General features: G+C 40.8%; 1 protein-coding gene and 1 non-coding gene across 7 annotated transcripts in view; both read right to left on the reverse strand.

Annotated features, from left to right (window-relative positions):
* LOC124720463 (26S proteasome non-ATPase regulatory subunit 10-like) overlaps positions 1–22,316 on the reverse strand; it is a 116,550-nt gene that overhangs the window by 22,118 nt on the left and 72,116 nt on the right. For 2 of the 6 annotated variants that reach the window (XR_007006165.1, XR_007006164.1), the window contains exon 4: positions 2,151–2,916. The exons of 1 other annotated variant lie outside the window; for it this stretch is intronic. Coding sequence is in view for 2 of the 5 variants with exons in the window: in XM_047245817.1 (XP_047101773.1) it covers positions 3,610–4,096 (487 nt within the window). In the remaining 3 variants the exon portion in view is untranslated. Of the gene's footprint in view, positions 1–2,150; positions 2,917–3,543; positions 4,097–22,316 lie in introns of those variants that run through there. 3 more of the 6 variants (XM_047245817.1, XM_047245816.1, XR_007006167.1) reach the window with 2 other exon arrangements.
* Positions 8,399–8,473, reverse strand: Trnat-cgu. Its single transcript has one exon. It is a non-coding gene; the product is annotated as a tRNA-Thr (tRNA).

Consider the following 22,316-nt stretch of genomic DNA (forward strand, 5'->3'; position numbering starts at 1 on the left):
CACTAGTTCATAGGATTATTTGAAAGTGCAGCACATCTGTTCAGCAATTCACATACACCAGGCCACTGCAACCTATGCTAGTGCACTGTCCCAATCTTTTCAATACTTACATCACTGCAATGTCAAACAGTCACTGAGCTTTACGGTAAGGCGGTAGCATTCTCGCTACCCGAGCACAGGGTCCCAGGTTCGATTCCCGGCGGGGTCAGGGATTTTTCCTGCCTCGAGATGACTGGGTGTTGTTGTGTCGTCTTCATCATCATCATTCATCCCCATTACGGTCGGAGGAAGGCAATGGCAAACCACCTCCACCAGGACCTTGCCTAGTAAGGCGGCGAGGGTCTCTGTAAAGAAGTATGGGACTCATCATTATCACCCTGTAGATGAGAGTGCTACTGACACCATCAGCGAGCTCAAATGGTCAAGCTGTCCACAAAACTCTGTTGCATAGTTATAGAAAACGGGTATTGCAGGTAATATTTCCAATGCTTTTGTTGCCTTCTTTGTTTACCTGCACAGGGACCTTGAGAATAAAAGAGATGGCTATTATGCCACATATCGATGCAATGCAAACAATATTTTTCGCTGACCCAGTTGTGAAACGAATTAATCAATGTTCATATGGTGTACACTTTGCATTTCCTATTTTTTGTATCAATATTCTGTAAACCACTCAAGTAAATGGCTGAGGGTTCTTTCCGCAGTATCACATAAGAGGTATTGCCTCTGTACATGCTACTATTATCTTCACAGTTCGATACATAGAGGTTTGCAGTCTATTCCTAGATTTCTCTAGTAATAGTATCCAACGCTTTTAAGTGTGCTTTTACAGGACAGTTGGTTTCTGTCTTCAGGCGCCAGCCAGTCCAAATTTCTCAGGATGTCTGTGATGCTCTCTTGTGAATCAAACAAACCTGTGCTCATTTGAGCCACCCTTCTTTCTATACATCTGAAATTTTCTCATAGTTCTATTTGCCATGGGTGTAACAAAGAGCAATATTAAAATAATACACAAAATAGGTGTGTTGTAAATACTTTCTTAGTATCCTGTCAGAGCCTATGTCAACAATCCCTTTCACATCCCTAAAAACTGTTACACACAGGTGTTTGTAAAAGTTGACTGATTCCATGTGTGACTCATTAACGTAGGAACCATAGGACACTAAGTTTTAATGTTCTGTAAAGTGCACTGCACTATATTTCTGAATATTTAAAGCAAGTTCCAATCTCTGCACCAATTTTGAATCTTATTAAGATCATAGTATTTATACAGTTTTCATCTGATAACACTTCATTATGGACAACTGTGTCATCTATAAAAACTCTGAAATTACCGTTATTCTCTGCTAGTTTATTAACATAAAATATAACAGCACATCAAAACAACTCAATGGGCTATACCTGAAGTTGCTTTTACTTTGTCAATGACTCTCCCTACCAATAAAAGCTTAATTCAGTAACAAATTACATTTAACATCCCATGAAATCATACCTTCATCAATAAACATTGCTATGAAAATGAAAAATACTGTATCCATCTGACTGCACTAAATGATATATTTTAAGTAACGTGTAATAAAATTGAGACTTGGATTTCACATAATCAATGTACTTGAAATCTATGCTATCTGGCATGAATGATGTCTTTCTGTTTGAAACACTGATTCAATGATTATATCGAATATATATTGCCCAATATATATCTGCTTAGTTTATTTGGTTTTGTTTTGATTTGTTTGTTAGGGCCTTAGGATGTGAAACAGCTGAGGTCATGAAGCAGCCAATGTTGTTCTAGTAACCTATCTGTGGTACATTGCTCATAAAAATCTGAGTCATCCACACAATATAACTGAAATGTCTTTTAAATGAAAACTTCTAATTAGTTTTTGAAATTGTAGCTCTTGACTTACAACATGAAGAACATTAGTGGTATAGATTTATAGAGATACTGTAATATGAGAGGCTGATTTTCAGCAGTTGTGAATGCTTTCATCATTACAGAACATCTTAACATACACAAAAATTCTGTATCATTTAGTGAAAACCAGAGAAACTGTACAATTCCCATCAATAAACATATATTAATTTCCATTAATTAAGGTAACAGAAATACATGTGTTAGACTTACACTGTCAATTAAATTTACTCACTTGCTTTATGGGCCAAATTAAAGCACTTTTTGTCATGTACTTTTGTGATTTTCGTTACTTCATCTGTGTCCCATTTTGTGTGAATTGTGTTGTTCTCTTGTTGTATTCATAGTTGAAGGTCTCTCTCTTGCCTCAAGTGCTACAACAATTGTTTGGCCAGCAGCAGTCTGATGAAGAAGAGCATATACGACAATATTACAAGGATGGAGATTTAACTTATGAGTGTATTGCTGTTACTGGTCATTTCTTCAACTGTTTTACACTAAACCCATCCCATAGAAGTCCCCCTGACTATCTCTGAATTCTGCAGCTCAAGTTTCTGAGTTCTTAACAGGCTGCTGCTACATTGCTGTTATGTCACTACTCATGAAGTAGGCTGTTGTTACTACTTGGCAGTCAGTTGCAAAATCCTCTTTGGAAATTAAGGCTGTTGGTCGTTGTGCTTTCTTAAATAATTAAGCAAAACTGTGATGTTGTGTCTGTCTCCATAGTAATTTCGTAAAATCTTATTTGGACCACTGGTTTCTATTCTTTTCGAATGGTGTAGCATTCACATCTTGTGTGACGTATTTAGTTTTGTGATCCAACTGTATGCATACATTCTTAACATTACTCCATGAGCTGTACAGTTTGTTTGAGCCATAGTTAAGAAGGCTGGCCTCTGAGACAATGAGAGCGCAGTTGGCAGCGGCACATGCTGAACAGAGTTGCTGTGCAGTGGGTTGTGTGGTGGTCCTCACAGGCACTCTGTCGAGATGACACCAGGCTGGAGAAAATGCATTGAAGATAGTGAGAAATGTGGAAAGTATGAATATTGGCTACAGCGCTAACAAATTCACACTGCACCATCTGTACAGAAGACACAGAAGTAAATTCATTCTGAGATCAATCAGTTCTAAATAAGCATTCTAACCATACAGCTGACATGGCAGAAATTTTGGAATGCTGCAGTTTTACACTAGTATAATGTAGCACCATACAAGCTCCTGCCAAATACTTTTGAGTAATCAAATAATGTAGAGGACTGGTTAAAATATCTTACAGACTTGCAACTGGATAATGCCTTACAACCACCAATATTTCGCAATGTCAAAGTATCAGCAGTTGTCGAAGGGGTCACATCCCTGCATTAACTTGCTTGAGCATTCTATACAGCAGAATAAATTAAAGTTTCAGGTAATGACCCGACATTTTTTGATAATTATAGGAGTATTTTCAATCACTGAGTTTTTAAAGGTTATTCAAAAATGTTTTTGAGACTGTTTCCTCAAAAGAGACGTTACATATGTTACTTTATATCTGTTATTGTCGTACCAATAAAAGTGTAACTGAAGAAGTCATACGTGTTACACAATGACAGATACGAACGAATAAAAATACAAGTAATTGCTTTTTATTGAAAAGGTAACAAAGTCATGTAGTTGAGCTTTGTTTTACTCCACATATCCTCATAATAGTGTTACCTTCTTGATAGAATGTGTATGATCTGCTCATTGTTGCACTCCCTGGCTATGTCAAAGGGGGTGTACCCCTCATGATCTCTGGCAGACCTGTGAGCTCCCACCTCAAGCAGTGCAACAGCTGCCTCAGTGCAGCCCTTTTGTGCAGTGCAGTGCAGTGGCGTCCTCCCTGTTTTACTCATGGCATTGGGGTCTGCAGCGTATGATGCCAGTAGCCGCACCACAGCTGCGTGGTCATTGAATGCAGCCCTGTGCATAGGTGTGGTGTGCTTATTGGACCTGGCATGCACATCCACCCCACTTTCAAGCAGGCATCTCACCATCTCCACCTGTCCCTTGCCTGCTGCCCTGCGCAGGGCCATCTCTCTGTGTTTGTCGCTCTCCCCCATTTGTGGATCTGCCGCCAGCAACACCCGCACATCTTCCACAGCTCCCTCTGTTACTGCCTGCGACAGCCTCCTGACTCTCTCCTTGCTAGAAAGGCTCCTGCACAAAATATTGAGATTCCTGTATTTTAACACACATCCCTCACACACACATACACACATACCAGATTAAAGAAGGTATCACAGATGGGAAACTGTGAGCATTCTGATCATGCACCTGCCCACTGACCAATTAGAAATCTCCCTCCCATCATACATAGTAGTCCAAAAGGCAGTGTGTAAGGAATGGTTTTATAACAGTATCCCCCAATTAAGGTCATCACTCACTTTCCATTAAAAATTCCTACAGTCCATTTCACAACTAATTGACTTGTGATGTTTTGTCACAGTTCATTCCAGACAGTGAGTTCCTTTGACTGGCAGATGCTATTGTTATCCAATCCTTGACCTCTGAAACATATGCTTAATATAGCTACCATTATCCCTCTGGCCACAACTTACCTTCTGACGAAATGGGAAAACATGAAACTAATCACATTGTTAGGTATTTCAAAGAAACATCTTGACATGGTAGCAGGGAATTTCAGTTCAGTTATTCGTAAATTTTCTGACACACTGTCGCCAAATAGAAAAAATTACTGGTTTTCCACAATATTTGTCACTCGAAATATTTCAGATACAAAAATAATACTAAATCCATTCTCCCCACCTCCTCTCTCTCCCTCCCTCTCTCTCCATCTCTTTCTCTCCCCCCCCCCCCCCCTCTCTCTCTCTCTCTCTCTCTCTCTCTCTCTCTCTGTCTCTGTCTCTCTCTCTCTCTCTCTCTCTCTCTCTCTCACACACACACAGTGTGTGATGGTGCATGCAAATTAATACATGTCCACACATAATCAGCCATCAACTAAAAGCAGACATGCACACTTACATACAGGCTCACATACTCAACCATGTTCAGTCATTTGCACACTTCTTAACTAGATTCTTGTGCCTTCCATGTGTCTGAATGCAGCAACAAAATCTGTAGGCTTGGATAGTAAATTAATATTTCATGCACTTGTGTACATTACCATCAGACATCTCTTCCTGTAAACCAGCCTTGGCTTCTTGAACACACTGTATGCCTCACATTATTGATGTAAGTACTGAGAAACAACACTGTGTCATTGATATGTGAGAACCTCATTAAAATAAACACAACAAACCATACCTATATTCTGTTTCCAAAAAATATGTGTTACATGCGGAGACAAGTAAAATACAACAAATTATTTATAAATCAAAGGTAATTAAAAATAAATTCATTTCTCATTCTGTCGAAGGAAATGTTACAGCTGAAAAATCCAGTGTAAATCAACCATGCACCCAGTATCTTTTTCTTTAAATACCATATGCACATGCAGATGTTGATCTAGCTGTTTTCAACTGGAAATGAGTTTGTACAAACAAGCAGATCTTAGTGTTCTAACAATTATATGAAATGATTCATATATTTCCCCTCTAATGGCGAGATACACTACGTGAATTTTATAGGAGTATACAGTGGCAACGACCTGGAAGCAGTTTTGACCACCACAGTGATTTCCTAGGCATGACCAGGCGAATCCTGCATACATCTGGAGGATATCCCAGATCACACACACGCGCAGAGTGATATGGAATACTAACGCTGGTAATACTTCCTTTTAAGATACACAGAGCTATGACAGAGGTCAAGGTCATGTACTGATCCTACAAGTGTGGATCAAACCATGGACTGATGACCTCAGAAGTTAAGTCGCATAGTGCTCAGAGCCAATTTGAATCAAACCATGAACTGTCGATTCAGCAACTTCAGTATGGAGCGACCAAAGTGGTTCATGTACAAACATCTGTATCTGTGCCTATCACCTGCCCTGTTGTAATGACAATCCCAACCTGGTGGATCAGAGACTCTCTACCATGTGCTCCCATCATTACAGTACATGTCGTTGAACCAGCATTTCAATTGGCAACTAGTCATCTCATTTTCACTTCCAATGCAAGAACCCACTTGCTCCAGTTCATTACATATTCTGGAAGGCTGTGTTAGTGGAAGTCTACATTCTGTATGCTGGAAGATTCATGAGGGAATTTCAGTGCAACTGGGTAATTGGTAGTTAAGAGAAGGGGAATTATGTACTTTACATCCATTGTGGTAGCAGCCATCTACGTCATCTACAGTGGCAGGTGGTTCTGCTTTGGATGTGTGGTTACTTGGACTGGCAGTTAACGCCAGCCTATGGGGATGTGCCTGAGGTGTGAAATGAGGACAGCTTCCCACTACACTCTGATGAGCTGTGGCGAGAAAACAGCCTATGAAACAGTTTGGTGAGGGGCGTTCCTCTCAGTGTCAGTGAGTAGAACGAATGAGTTATGAACTGGGCAACAAATAACTGCATGTATGAATGTGGAGGCAGTCTCAAGGCCTACAAGGTGCTGTTCCAGAAAGTTTACCACTCACTTTATCTCACCACTTTCTCTACAATTCTGTTCAAAAACTGCACGCTTATTAACTTCAGTAACAGCAATAAATCAGTCCAAACTGCCACAGGGTTGCCAGCAATCAGTTTCTACAATTACTGGTTGCTTTGTCATATTTGGAGTACTGTATGTACAAATTCTGAAGAAGAGATTGCAGGAGATGGATAAAGCTAATGATTTAGTTACAATGTTATGGACACTATCTAAACAAAAAAATTATTACTCTTCAAGTTTTATAACTTTATGATTCTGGAAATAATATTTTCGTTTAGAAATTTTTTTCCTCTCTTTTTTCTGAAGAAAAATCTGAATTTTTCTGAAGAAAAATGTTTCATCTGATGATAGCTGGCTGCAAAAAGAAGGTAATCTGGAAATATTATTGTATTATCTTCAGAAGGATCTGTATGTGCCATACACAAGCAATAATGTAAGTGAAATGCACTGTAAAGAAATGAATGAGTCAGTCCTGACTGAATCAATGAAGAAGACATAAAAGGGAATTTCAGTGCAGACCTCTCAGTTATGGCCAACATGCAATGTAATAAACCTGTGATGCCAGTTCAAAATTTTTGTCATGCCATCACTAAGGCGTGATTTCCTGTTCAGCATGAGCACTTATCTTAAACCTTTCTTTTTAATCCGTCAATTTAACAGAAAATTAGAGGAGTTCTTTACTCCTGAAGTCTAAGAGTCTTCAATATTCCTTTTCATTAAAATTGTGATTCAGTGTCAGGAGATCAGTCTAATGTGGATGAAGAATATGCATCAGTTTTATGTTATCTCAAGCGATCTTTTATCATCATCCAATTCCATGCATCCTTCTGTCTACTAATGTCATTATATGTGGTGCAGACATGGACCTGAAGAAGTCATCTACATTACGTCTCTGATATTGATCACATCATTAATTACATCCTATCAGCTGGCTTTGATTTGGGAGGGCAGCATGGGATATTTCTGTAGTATTTCTTGTTAATAACTGGTATACATGTACTATTATCGAATATATTCTGGTTGGTGTGTCATCTCGCCAATGTTGATCGGGATGACTTTGCTAGGATACTCCAGTGCCATAAAAAGACATTTGGATGTAGAACTGAGGGGGTTCCTCTTCTATGATGCCAGAACCATTGCTTCAAGTCCAACGTCAGTGATTCCCAGCAGTACTCCCATTTGCTGTTACATTGTGATAATAAAGACACTCTTGAAGATATTGCCATGTCATACTAAGTGGTATAATACTGTTCTGTTAGCAAATGTGTCAGGCAGTGGAAGAATCCTGCTAATTATTTATTATATCGATAGCATATGTGTTCATGAAGATTACCATTTTTAATTTAGTAGAATTTCTTGTTTCGCAGCCCATTATCGTTGCAAGGATTGCCATACATTTATGCTCACAGTTAACTAAAATGATGTCTCCCAAACAAATGAAAACAGCAACTATTTAGGTTATTAATAGACATGCCTAATTCCATGACTTGGGGATTTTTATAATCACTTTTCAGTCCTGTTAGTTGGACACATATTGTCAAAATTTGTTTGTTTTCCTGCATATCTCCCTTCTTGTTGATCAGCAAACTGATTTTATGCGCATCCTCCTGACATATCGTCTTCAAGTTGAAAAATATTCTACTAATTCGAGACAGGTTCCATGTCAGCTGCATGTAACGTTGCAGGCCACAGCCATTCTTATCGAATGGCCTTTTTAACAACAATAATGTCTTAAGTTATTCTGTAATGTTGACTGTGGAGGTCTTATCTTTTCTACTGTTAAACATCATGTTAGTCATCTTTTTGAAGTTAAGTTAGTCATACATGTTGTCAAAGCACACAAGCAATATGGCTCATTCTGATCTGTGGGTCAGATATAATATGAAACTTCCTGGCAGATTAAAACTGTGTGCCCGACCGAGACTCGAACTCGGGACCTTTGCCTTACGCGGGCAAGTGCTCTACCAACTGAGCTACCGAAGCACGACTCACGCCCGGCACCCACAGCTTTACTTCTGCCAGTACCTCGTCTCCCACCTTCCAAACTTTACAGAAGCTCTCCTGCGAACCTTGCAGAACTAGCACTCCTGAAAGAAAGGATATTGCGGAGACATGGCTTAGCCACAGCCTGGGGGATGTTTCCAGAATGAGATTTTCACTCTGCAGCGGAGTGTGCGCTGATATGAAACTTCCTGGCAGATTAAAACTGTGTGCCCGACCGAGACTCGAACTCGGGACCTGTGGGTGCCGGGCGTGAGTCGTGCTTCGGTAGCTCAGTTGGTAGAGCACTTGCCCGCGAAAGGCAAAGGTCCCGAGTTCGAGTCTCGGTCGGGCACACAGTTTTAATCTGCCAGGAAGTTTCATATCAGCGCACACTCCGCTGCAGAGTGAAAATCTCATTCTGGAAACATCCCCCAGGCTGTGGCTAAGCCATGTCTCCGCAATATCCTTTCTTTCAGGAGTGCTAGTTCTGCAAGGTTCGCAGGAGAGCTTCTGTAAAGTTTGGAAGGTGGGAGACGAGGTACTGGCAGAAGTAAAGCTGTGGGTGCGGGGCGTGAGTCGTGCTTCGGTAGCTCAGTTGGTAGAGCACTTGCCCGCGAAAGGCAAAGGTCCCGAGTTCGAGTCTCGGTCGGGCACACAGTTTTAATCTGCCAGGAAGTTTCATATCAGCGCACACTCCGCTGCAGAGTGAAAATCTCATTCTGGAAACATCCCCCAGGCTGTGGCTAAGCCATGTCTCCGCAATATCCTTTCTTTCAGGAGTGCTAGTTCTGCAAGGTTCGCAGGAGAGCTTCTGTAAAGTTTGGAAGGTGGGAGACGATGTACTGGCAGAAGTAAAGCTGTGGGTGCCGGGCGTGAGTCGTGCTTCGGTAGCTCAGTTGGTAGAGCACTTGCCCGCGAAAGGCAAAGGTCCCGAGTTCGAGTCTCGGTCGGGCACACAGTTTTAATCTGCCAGGAAGTTTCATATCAGCGCACACTCTGCTGCAGAGTGAAAATCTCATTCTGGAAACATCCCCCAGGCTGTGGCTAAGCCATGTCTCCGCAATATCCTTTCTTTCAGGAGTGCTAGTTCTGCAAGGTTCGCAGGAGAGCTTCTGTAAAGTTTGGAAGGTGGGAGACGAGGTACTGGCAGAAGTAAAGCTGTGGGTGCCGGGCGTGAGTCGTGCTTCGGTAGCTCAGTTGGTAGAGCACTTGCCCGCGAAAGGCAAAGGTCCCGAGTTCGAGTCTCGGTCGGGCACACAGTTTTAATCTGCCAGGAAGTTTCATATCAGCGCACACTCCGCTGCAGAGTGAAAATCTCATTCTGCAGATATAATATGTACCTGTATATTCTGTCAACTGGTCTAGCATCCTCATAACTTCATTTAAACTTTATTGGTATTAGCCTAGATCCTTATTTAGTAGTGGCTTTTGTCTGCTTTTGACCAGGAATGCTAAAATTTGTAGGCAGCATTAAGTAACATCAATCTATAGCCTTGCAGTGACATTCATAGTTCTTTGAGATGAATGCTACTAGACCCTCGATAGGAAATAATGATCCTCCTTAAAGTTCATTGTATACATTTGTGGAGTCTCTCCCAATCATAGCCAATAAATGTTCAAAAAATTTGAAAGACATTTCATTAATTCCTTATTCTCCATTTCTGAAGATGATTTGATCATCTTGCATATTTCTTGTTTGGTGAAAAGTAGAAGTATATTGTCGGTAGATATGCAGCACAGGCTTTAGATAAGTGACGTTGAATTCCAGGAACTGGTATAATAAGAAGGGGGGGGGGGGGGTCATTCCAGCATCTGGTAACGACTTACAAGGTGTCGTCAGGTTACATCTGAGGTAAGTGAGCAAGATCGCCCCCATTCCCTTCCCCCCAGGGAACCCCTGCCCACTTCCGTTCCACCTCTCCCTCCACTAACCCCATTTCTCTCTAGACAAATAGGAGGGCTTAAAAATGCAGGAAACTTGTAGACAAATAGGAATCGTGTATCCCATCCTCTCCTTCCTTTCAATATTAAGAATCCATTCTGGGTGTGTGCTTTCATTCAAGGACTGATGAAGGCTGTAATGGAACAACGATCAGGTTGTAAGTATTTGTTATAAATATTTATATTAATATTCCAGTTACCTATGTTTCGTAAATTGAGGTCCTTAGTCGGCAGTGACAGGATTAGTGTGTGAGTATTTGTTATAAATAATTTTATTGTTATAACAGTTACTCTAGTTTCGTTATTTTAGGTCTGTCGGCTGTAGTGAGAGATTTACGATGTGGTTATTGGTTGTAAAAGAATTTATGGTTATTCCATTTACACAAGTTGCGTCCCACTGTTCTCAACATCATGGCATAATTCTCTCAGCCAATCACAATGGAACCTGTCCCCAAAAATATCTGAATGCTCTATCAATCATGCACTGCTGCACTCCATTTGAATCCTGTTCTTTGCAGAATAATTGTTAGGTTGTTAATATATTTGTGTTGTTCCAGATGCACAAAGTGTCTGTGATCTTGTACTGCTAATTTACTGATTTCCATCTATATCATAAGCAATTGCCTTAGTACATTATTTAACAACAAATACTCCCTTCTAGAGACGTTAACTGCAAAACAAATAAATTCTTGTTACATACAAAGAGTACATTACTGGTGTGTGTATGATTCAAAATGAAGCCATTGTCCTACTGCACAAAAAGTGGTGTCACGGAATATTCTGCAAAAAAGACCATGAGTTTTAGTCCTCCAATATCTATCAGCCGTACCGTAGGTGCAACCACAACGGAGGGGTATCTGTTGAGAGGCCAGACAAACGTGTGGTTCCTGAAGAGGGGCAGCAGCCTTTTCAGTAGTTGCAAGGGCAACAGTCTGGATGATTGACTGATCTGGCATTGTAACAATAACCAAAACGGCCTTGCTGTGCTGGTACTGTGAACGGCTGAAAGCAAGGGGAAACTACGGCCGTAATTTTTCCCGAGGGCATGCAGCTTTACTGTATGATTAAATGATGATGGCGTCCTCTTGGGTAAAATATTCCGGAGGTAAAATAGTCCCCCATTCGGATCTCCGGGCGGGGACTACTCAAGAGGATGTCGTTATCAAGAGAAAGAAAAGTGGCGTTCTACGGATCGGAGCGTGGAATGTCAGATCCCTTAATAGGGCAGGCAGGTTAGAAAATTTAAAAAGGGAAGTCGATAGGTTAAAGTTAGATATAGTGGGAATTAGTGAAGTTCGGTGGCAGGAGGAACAAGACATCTGGTCAGGTAAATACAGGGTTATAAATACAAAATCAAATAGGGGTAATGCAGGAGTGGGTTTAATAATGAATAGGAAAATAGGAATGCGGGTAAGCTACTACAAACAGCATAGTGAACGCATTATTGTGGCCAAGATAAATACGAAGCCCACACCTACTACAGTAGCACAAGTTTATATCCCAACTAGCTCTGCAGATGACGAAGAAATTGAAGAAATGTATGATGAAATAAAAGAAATTATTCAGATAGTGAAGGGAGACGGAAATTTAATAGTCATGGGTGACTGGAATTCGAGTGTAGGAAAAGGGAGAGAAGGAAACGTAGTAGGTGAATATGGATTGGGGCTAAGAAATGAAAGAGGAAGCCGCCTGGTAGAATTTTGCACAGAGCACAACTTAATCATAGCTAACACTTGGTTTAAGAATCATGATAGAAGGCTGTATACATGGAAGAACCATGGAGATACTAAAAGGTATCAGATAGATTATATAATGGTAAGACAGAGATTTAGGAACCAGGTTTTAAATTGTAAGACATTTCCAGGGGCAGATGTGGACTCTGACCACAATCTATTGGTTATGACCTGTAGATTAAAACTGAAGAAACTGCAAAAAGGTGGGAATTTAAGGAGATGGGACCTGGATAAACTGAAAAAACCAGAGGTTGTAGAGAGTTTCAGGGAGAGCATTAGAGAAAAATTGACAGGAATGGGGGAAAGAAATACAGTAGAAGAAGAATGGGTAGCTTTGAGGGATGAAGTAGTGAAGGCAGCAGAGGATCAAGTAGGTAAAAAGACGAGGGCTAGTAGAAATTCTTGGGTAACAGAAGAAATATTGAATTTAAATGATGAAAGGAGAAAATATAAAAATGCAGTAAATGAAGCAGGCAAAAAAGAATACAAACGATCAAAAATGAGATCGACAGGAAGTGCAAAATGGCTAAGCAGGGATGGCTAGAGGACAAATGTAAGGCTGTAGAGGCTTATCTCACTAGGGGTAAGATAGATACTGCCTAAAGGAAAATTAAAGAGACCTTTGGAGATAAGAGAACCACTTGTATGAACATCAAGAGCTCAGATGGAAACCCAGTTCTAAGCAAAGAAGGGAAAGCAGAAAGGTGGAAGGAGCATATAGAGGGTCTATACAAGGGCAATGTACTTGAGGACAATATTAAGGAAACGGAAGAGAATGTAGATGAAGATTAAATGGGAGATGCAATACTGCATGAAGACTTTGACAGAGCACTGAAAGACCTGAGTCGAAATAAGGCCCCCAGAGTAGACAACATTCCATTGGAACTACTGACGGCCTTGGGAGAGCCAGTCCTGACAAAACTCTACCATCTGGTGAGCAAAATGTATGAAACAGGCGAAATACCCTCAGACTTCAAGAAGAATATAATAATTCCAATCCCAAAGAAAGCAGGTGTTGACAGATGTGAAAATTAATAAGTCACAGCTGCAAAATACTAACGCGTATTCTTTACAGACGAATGGAAAAACTAGTAGAAGCCGACCTCAGGGAAGATCAGTTTGGATTCCGTAGAAATATTGGATCACGAGAGGCAATACTGACCTTAGGACTTATCTTAGAAGAAAGTTCAAGGAAAGGCAAACCTACGTTTCTAGCATTTGTAGACTTAGAGAAAGCTTTTGACAATGTTGACTGGAATACCCTCTTTCAAATTCTGAAGGTGGCAGGGGTAAAATACAGGGAGCGAAAGGGTATTTACAATTTGTACAGAAACCAGATGGCAGTTATAAGAGTCGAGGGACATGAAAGGGAAGCAGTGGTTGGGAAGGGAGTGAGACAGGGTTGTAGCCTCTCCCCAATGTTATTCAATCTGTATATTGAGCAAGCAGTAAAGGAAACAAAAGAAAAATTCGGAGTAGCTATTAAAATCCATGGAGAAGAAATAAATACTTTGAGGTTCGCCGATGACATTGAAATTCTGTGAGAGACAGCAAAAGACTTGGAAGAGCAGTTGAACGGAATGGACACTGTCTTGAAAGGAGGATATAAGATTAACACCAACAAAAGCAAAACGAGGCTAATGGAATGTAGACGAATTAAGTCGGGTGAAGCTGAGGGAATTAGATTAGGAAATGAGGCACTTGAAGTAGTAAAGGAGTTTTGCTATTTGGGGAGCAAAATAACTGATGATGGTCGAAGTAGAGAAGATATAAAATGTGGACTGGCAATGGCAAGGAAAGCGTTTCTGAATAAGAGAAATTTGTTAACACAGAGTATAGATTTAATTGTATGGAAGTCGTTTCTGAAAGTATTTGTATGGAGTGTAGCCATGTATGGAAGTGAAACATGGACGATAAATAGTTTGGACTAAAAGGGAATAGAAGCTTTCAAAATGTGGTGCTACAGAAGAATGTTGACGATTAGATGGGTAGATCCCATAACTAATGATGAAGTATTGAATAGAATTGGGAAGAAGAGGAATTTGTGGCACAACTTGACAAAAAGAAGGGACCGGTTAGTAGGACATGTTCTGAGGCATCAAGGAATCACAAATTTAGCATTGGAGGGCAGTGTGGAGGGTAAAAATCGTAGAGGGACACCAAGAGATGAATACACTAAGCACATTCAGAAGGATGTGGGTTGCAGTAAGTACTGGGAGATGAAGAAGCTTGCACAGGATAGGGTAGCATGGAGAGCTGCATCAAACCAGACTGAGGACCACAACAACAACAACAACAACAACAATGCAGAAATTCCATAGTACATTGCTATGAGCAAATACCACTGCTCATTATTTTAACAACATTGACCAAGTTCTCATCGCTCATTGCTGATAAGAGATTTACTGATTGTCCATCAGCATCCCAAAAGACGCACACGTAAATACAGATGAATTAGCCTTGTTTCGAGTCTACATGGAACTATCCACAACACCGCTGGCGTCAACGTTCTCAGTAAAAGACTCCAGCAAGTGCTCCTATCTGTCCGAGGCACGCAACGTGTCTGAGGCGCATTTAGTTAAATGTCGAGCCAGGGGAGCATCACCACAGTCCCATCTTTCGGGCAACACTAGCTCATTCGCTACAGGATTCTTTTTCCGAGTCCTCAGTCTTCTGACTAGTTTGACGCGGCCCGCCTCCAATTTCTCTCCTGTATCGACCTCTTCATCTTAGAGTAGCACTCGCCCACATATTCCTCCTCTCCGACTCTGCCCAGAACCTCCTCATTCCTTACCCTATCAGTCTACTTAATTTTTTGCGTTAGTCTGTAGCACCACATCTCAAATGCTTCGATTCTTTTCTCCAGTTTTCCCACAGTCCATGTTTCACTACCATACAATGCGGTGCTCCAAACGTACATTCTCAGAAATTTCTTCCTCAAATTAAGGCCGATATTTGATGCTAGTAGACTTCTCTTTCTTAAGGTTCGCCCTGCAAATCTCGCAGTAAATTTACGTGAGAAAACTGCTTTCGCTTTACCAGCCACTGTCTACACCATTTTGACCGCTTTCTCTGTTTCCTGCGGTTGGTCTGAATGTTTTTTGCAACGCAAGTTGCGAACACAGACCACAACAGAACTTCCTCCATTTCTATATATCAAAAGAACCGAATTAAATTTTTGACGTTTACGGGGAGCGTAGTCGCTAGCCACTGATATTTCTTTTCTCCACCGACAGATGGCGGGCGAGTAGTAGATTGGGGTTTGTGTCGTGTGAACACACCACATTTGCAGCGATCTTTTGCATGTACAGACATCTGCACCGATGTCTGCGCAGACAGATCGTTGCGTGTGGACCGGGCTTTAGTCGTCCACTCTTATTATTTCCACTTGACTATTGTACAGAATGTATATTACCCGTCTCTCCCTATAGCGTACCCCTATTTTTACAAAAAATTGGAACATCATGTACCACTTTACATTTCTCAACGCTTTTTCCAGGTCGACAAATCCTATGAACGTGTCTTGATTTTTCTTTAGTCTTACTTCCATTATCAACCGCAACATCACAATTGCCTCTCTGGTGCCTTTACCTTTCCTGAAGTCAAACTTATCTTCATCTAACACATCCTCAATTTTCTTTTATATTCTTCTGTGTATTATTGTCAGCAGCTTGAATTCTTCTGTGTATTATTGTCAGCAGCTAGAATGGATGAGTAATGAAGCTGATTGTGCGAAAATTCTCGCACTTGTCAGCTCTTGCAGTCTTCAGAATTGTGTGGATGTTTTTCCGAAAGTCAGATGTTACGTCGCCACATTCTACACACCAACGTGAATAGTCGTTTTGATGCCACTTCGCGGGCCGGTGTGGTCGTGCGGTTCTAGGCGCTTCAGTCTGGAACCGCGTGACCGCTACAGTCGCAGGTTCGAATCCTGCCTCGGGCTTGGATGTGTGTGATGTCCTTAGGTCTTTAGGTTTAAGTAGTTCTAAGTTCTAGGGGACTGATGACCTCAGATGTTAAGTCCCATAGTGCTCAGAGCCATCTGAACCATTTTTTTGATGCCACTTCCCCCAAAGAGTTTAGAAATTATGATGGAATGTGATCTATAGCTCCTGCGTTATCTGACCCTAAGTCTTTCAAATCTCTGTTAAATTCTGATTCTAATACTGGATCCCCTATCCCTTCTAAATCGACTCCTGTTTCTTCTTCTATCACATCAGTCCAATCTTCCCCAACGTAGAGGCCTTCAGTCTACTCTTTCCACCTAACTGCTCTCTCCTATGCCTTTAGCAGTGGAATTCCCTTCCCGCTCTTAATGTTAACACCCTTGCTTTTCATTTCACCAAAGGTTGTTTTGACTTTCCTATATACTGAGTCAGTCCTTCCGACAATCATTTGTTTTTCGTTGTCTTCACATTTTGTCTTAGCTTCTCTGCACTTCCTAATTATTTCATTCCTCAGCGGCTTCTATTTCTGTATTCCTGAGTTTCCCTGAATATTTTTGTGTTTCTTCCTTTCATCAATCAGCTTAAGTATTTCTTCTGTTACCCATGGTTTCTTCACAGTTATCTTCTTTGTACCTATGTTTTTCTTTCCAATTTCTGTGGTTGTCGTTTTTAGAGATATACACTCCTCTTCAACTGTACTGCCATTTGAGCTACTCCTTATTGCCGTATCTATAGCCTTAGAGAATTTCAAGCGTATCTTGCCATTCCTTGGTACTTCCCTATCCCACTTCATTGTATATTGGTTCTTCGTGACTAATCCCATAAACTTCAGCATACTCTTCATCACTACTACATTGCGGTTTGAATCTATATTCGCTCCTGGGTACACCTTACAATCCAGTATCTCATTTCGGAATCTCTGTCTGATCATGATGTAATCTAAACTTCCCGTATCACACGGCCTTTTCCACGTATACTTCCTCCTCTTGTGATTCTTGAATTGAGTATTCGTTGTTACTAGCTGAAATTTATTACAGAACTCAATTAGTCTTTCTCCTTGTCCCAAGCCCATACTCTTCTGCGAACTTTTCTTCCACTTCTTCCTCTACAACTGCACCCACTCCCCATGACTATCAGATTTGCATCTTCCTTTACGTACTGTATTACCCTTTCAGCATCTTCATATACTTCCTCTACTATTCATCTTCAGCTAGCGATTTCAGTGTGTGTACCTGAACTATGGTTGCCACTTCCCCCAATAATTTTAGAAATTCTGATGGAATTAGTGTTGGTTTTCTGTCCATTCTGATAAGAACAACCCTATCACTGAACTCTTCACTGCAACACACTCTCAGCCCTACCTTCCTGTTCATAACGAATCCTACGGCGGTTATACCATTTTCTGCCGTTGTTATCCTATACTCATCTCACCAGAAATCCTTTTCTTCTTTCCATTTCAGTGCACTGACCCCCACTGTATCTAGACTGAGCGTTTGCTTTTCCGATTTTCAAGCTTCCCCATCACTTTCAAGCTTCTGACATTCCAGACCCCAACTTGCAGAATGTCATCCTTTCATTGTTTATTCAATCATTTTCTCATGGTTACGTAATGCTATGTTAGTGATAGGTTCGATCAACATGCATGTGTTACGTGAATTCAAAACAGAATAGCTGGGTTGAAGACGACGTACAATCCATGGTTCAAGATCAATGTTACTAAATGGATTGATATGAAAAATATAATAACGTTGTCAGAAAAAAATGTGTTTTGTGATCAAATACAGGGTGTCCATAAAGACACTTTACAACTTCAAAATTTTATTACATGGCAGTTGTTAAAATATTTTAACGAAATTTCTATTAACGTAATCAGCGTTTACTGAAGTTTTTATATATACTAAAGTTTTGTGTTTCAGATACTGTGTTGATGGAAGGAACTGAACCTCTATAAAATGGCAACTGCTCAACAGAAGGCACAATGTGTGTCCTGGTTTATTGAGACAAACTCGGATGGTCAGACTCAACGAAACTTCAGAACGAAGTATGGAAGAGATCCACCATCGCGCTCTTCAATCCGTGCATGGCACAAAAAATTTATGGAGACAGGGACAGTGTTGGATAAAGGGAGGAGCGGGCGGCCAAGAACCTGCGACGAAAACATCGATCGCGTTTTAAACGTCTTCATTCGTTCACCTACTGCTGCCAGAAAGTTGCAACTACCACGTCAAGCTGTGCATAAGGTCCTCCACAGGATCTTACGGTTGTACGGTTACAAAGTGCAACTGTTGCAGACACTTGTGCCAAATGACAAGTCAAAACAGACAGAGTTTGCATTCAACATGCTGGAACGCATTTCGGAGGATGAAACATTCCTCAAGTGAGTTTGTTTCAGTAACGAGGCAACTTTTCATGTTTCTTGGACATTGAACAGGCACAGTGTGAGAATCTGGGGATCTGAACACCCCCATGTGACTAGGGAGCTTCACTGGGATAGTCCAAAAGTGAATGTGTGGTGTGGAATCACGTGCAACCGAATTATCGGTCCATTTTTCTTCAACGAGTGAACAATTACTGCAGATGTTTAGCTCGACCTTCTGACGGAACATGTAGCACCGCAATTGTTTGACTTACAACCAACTATCATTTTCCACCACATTGGGGACTGCATGTTCGTTGGCTCCTCAATGAAATATTTCCAGACAGATGGATTGGGAGGGATGGGTCAATTCCTTGGGCACCGCGTTCGCCAGATATCACTTCACTGGACTTTTTTTTATGGGGGTATGAAACGCAGATATGGGACATTGCTGACTTGAAGCAAAGGATTCGTAATGCCATTGCCACCATTGATGCTACAGCGAACATGGCAAGAAATCGAGTACGGTCTTGATGTGCTTCTGCAACTAAAGGCGCCCATATGGAGGCCTGTTACACACTGTCAAAAACACTTTTATGAACACTACTTACAATAAAAGAAATATTGTTAAAATATTTCAACAGCTGCTGTTGTAATAAAATTTTGAAGTTGTAAAGGGACTTTATGGACATCCTGTATATTTAGAACTATGTTTAGATGTGAGATACGTAGTTTAAGTACAAAAATTCACTCAAGTCATGTCGTAATTTGTTGAATCGAACAGTACAACTGAAGTAAAAAACTTCTGAGAAGGAAAGATTCATTGCAACTGTCCTAAGGACAATTAGTCTCACTAGACTTTTTCTGCATATTCCACATACCATCAAAACTTTGGGAAGGCGGTGCTGTTTCGGCAGTATGTAAGCCCAAATACTAAGCGTTGTACCCAGTATTGGTTCTATAAGTTTTCGACTCCAGTAACTGGAGTGATGAATCTGTTTCCACGTAGATGAACAACCTGTCATCCACTGCCTCCAAACATTAAGATGTGTAATGTTTAACGACTTCCATACTGATTTTGAAATATACGTATTTTGCCAATGATGAACACAGAATCATCCCTCAGGGAACACAGAATTCCACCAATATAACTGCCAGTATTGCTGTTTGTATAACCGATATCCAAATTAAATAAGTAGACTTATACACACAGAGAGCATAGATTTATAATTCACTATCTGGCATTATTGCCTGGCCTGTTTTTCGATAATTATTCCAAACTAAAACCTTTGGAGTACCTGTGAAACTTTGACAGACCTAGTCCGACCGTATTCTGCGGTATTAGTTTACAAGAAAGTATACAGTATAAATGTGTGCCATCGTTGTTGCGTGGTCATGGATTGATATATTATAAGAATTGACAGGCAGCCAGCTGTATTTAAGCTATGGTTAAAGTTAGCAATCCATGTTTGTTGTAGCATATATAAGCGTGGGGCTGCATAGTTAATTCGTGTGTTAGATGACTTTTTTTTTTTTTTTTTTTTTTTAAGAAACAGTTTGTGAATGCTCTGGCCAGGCGGGGAACCAGCATCACAGTTGAAAGAAAAAGTGACCGACACCAGGTAAGGTATATACTTGTACATTTACGCAAAGACTATGAAAAATATGGAAAAAGACGTAAAAAATTTTTAAAATATATAAAATTCCGGAAAAATAAAAAAAAATGGTAAATAAAAATCCGGAAAAAATGTTGAATCTCATGCACTGTAGTAGAATTGTCTTCAGTGATACGTCCTGCTTCGAACTGAGCCCCGATGACCAGAAAAGTCTGGACCCCTTTGGTTTTCACTCGCACCACCTTTGCAGGACAGTGGTATGTACAGGATATTTTACATCCTGTTTTGCTGCCCTTCATGGCGAGCCATCCTGGGCTAACATTTCAACAAGGTAATGCCCACCTGCACATGGCGAGAGATTCTATCGCCTGTCTTCGTGCATCCCAAACGTAACGTTGGCTACCACGATCGCCAGATCTCCCCCAAACTGAGAACGTTTGAGGTATCATGGGCAGAGCCCACCAACCTCCTCGGAGTGTTGACGATCTAATGCTCCAGTTTTACAGAATTTGGCACGGTTTTCCAGAAGGTGGGACTGTGATGGTACTCACCCAAGCTAGACATTTAAATAAGTGCGCCACAGACATGTTGCGTTTCTCACACAGATATGAGTATTTTGCTGGGAACACTGACGTCAATGATGTGGTGACTAAGTTCCTTACAGACTTGCTACGAGGCTAATGCATCTCTATTCACAAGTGCTTCTTTCGAGATGCTGAGCCAGAATCAGTAAAACCGTTATCAATAATGAAGAAAAATGGCTCTGAGCACTATGGGACTTAACTTCTGAGGTCATCAGTCCCGTAGAACTTAGAACTACTTAAATCTAACTAACCTAAGGACATCACACACATCCATGCCCAAGGCAGGATTCGAACCTGCGACCGTAGCGGTCGCGCGGTTCCAGACTGTAGCTCCTAGAACCGCTCGGCCACTCCGGCCGGCATTAATGGAGAGATGAGATCTTCATCGATATTGTTAAAATAATTTGCTTATAAAAATGAATTGTGGAATGTTTGCGTCAGGTGAGTCAGAAGCTTGTGGACAGCGTCAGTTGACTCGTTGAGATTTGCTGAGACGCAATGCGCGATCGCAACATCTATGGCTGCCTGTATATTTTACTGGCAGAGGTGCTTGTCACCTCAAAGACTCTATGTCTTGGTATTTAGATTTTTTTGTAATATACTACCAGTGTTCCATATTAATTTTGTTCACTCATTTTTAAATACTCTGATCGTAAATCTTGTTTTATGTCGAATTAAGTCCTTTGTTAATTCTGTGTTGCATCACACCAGGGGACGATTTAAATAATGTCTACAGTGAATTGTCAAAACCAATTGTAATACTGCATTTCCTGTCATTAGCTGGCTGTAAGGTCAATTTCCAAAAGACAATACATTAAAAAAAAACTTCGTCAGAGTGTTATTTTCAGACCACATTCGTTCTCAGAATGCATATGCTGGTGCCCAATATGCAGGTAGCTGCCCTAATGTTAAGATCAATTAAGTTTGACACATGGGCAAAGTGCAATTTGATTCTGAAGACTCCGTCACACACGTAGATCTGCTATTTACAAGATCCACGCACCCCTTTCAGAATACCACTTCCTGACAGATATAGTTTACATTTCTTCTGTTGTTGTTTAAGTTTTGGACCCCAATCATTTTCTCTCATAGCAGAGCAATGTGTTTTGTTTGTTTTGACACAAAGAATGGTAACAAGTCTAGTTCACTAAAATATAAAAGGGATAAGCGAACAGGTTACAATTATGGATGATGTTCTCACTCATGATTTCCAAACACTACCACTAAAGGTTCTTCGATGCAAGATTTTGTAGTAAGAGAAGCCACGGTCCTCCATCGAATCCATCCTCCCACCCCATCCACCCTCCCCCCATAGCTCCATAGCTGCTATTCCCATATATCTCGTGGGAGAAAATCTGACACTAGTGTTTCAAAAGAAAAGGTCAGTATATCAGTTTGAGACTTTTTTTTTTTTTTTTGGTTGGGTTTAAGGGCGCTCAACTGCTGAGGTCATTAGCGCCCAGTCACTGTTGTTAGAGCACATGGAATCTGGTAAAACTCAAGGGGATGGAGGGGACACCAGAAGGACCTGACAAAGATGCAGACAAAATAAGTAAAAAGATTAAATGTCTTTGGACAAGCCAGCTAAAGTTATAAAACGCAGAATACGAGCAGCTGCTCGAGCGTCATCAGCTAAAACATCCGGTAAAGTAGATGGCAGGGACAGG

The sequence above is a fragment of the Schistocerca piceifrons genome, chromosome 11, assembly GCF_021461385.2.
Source record: "Schistocerca piceifrons isolate TAMUIC-IGC-003096 chromosome 11, iqSchPice1.1, whole genome shotgun sequence".
NCBI lineage: Eukaryota > Metazoa > Arthropoda > Insecta > Orthoptera > Acrididae > Schistocerca > Schistocerca piceifrons.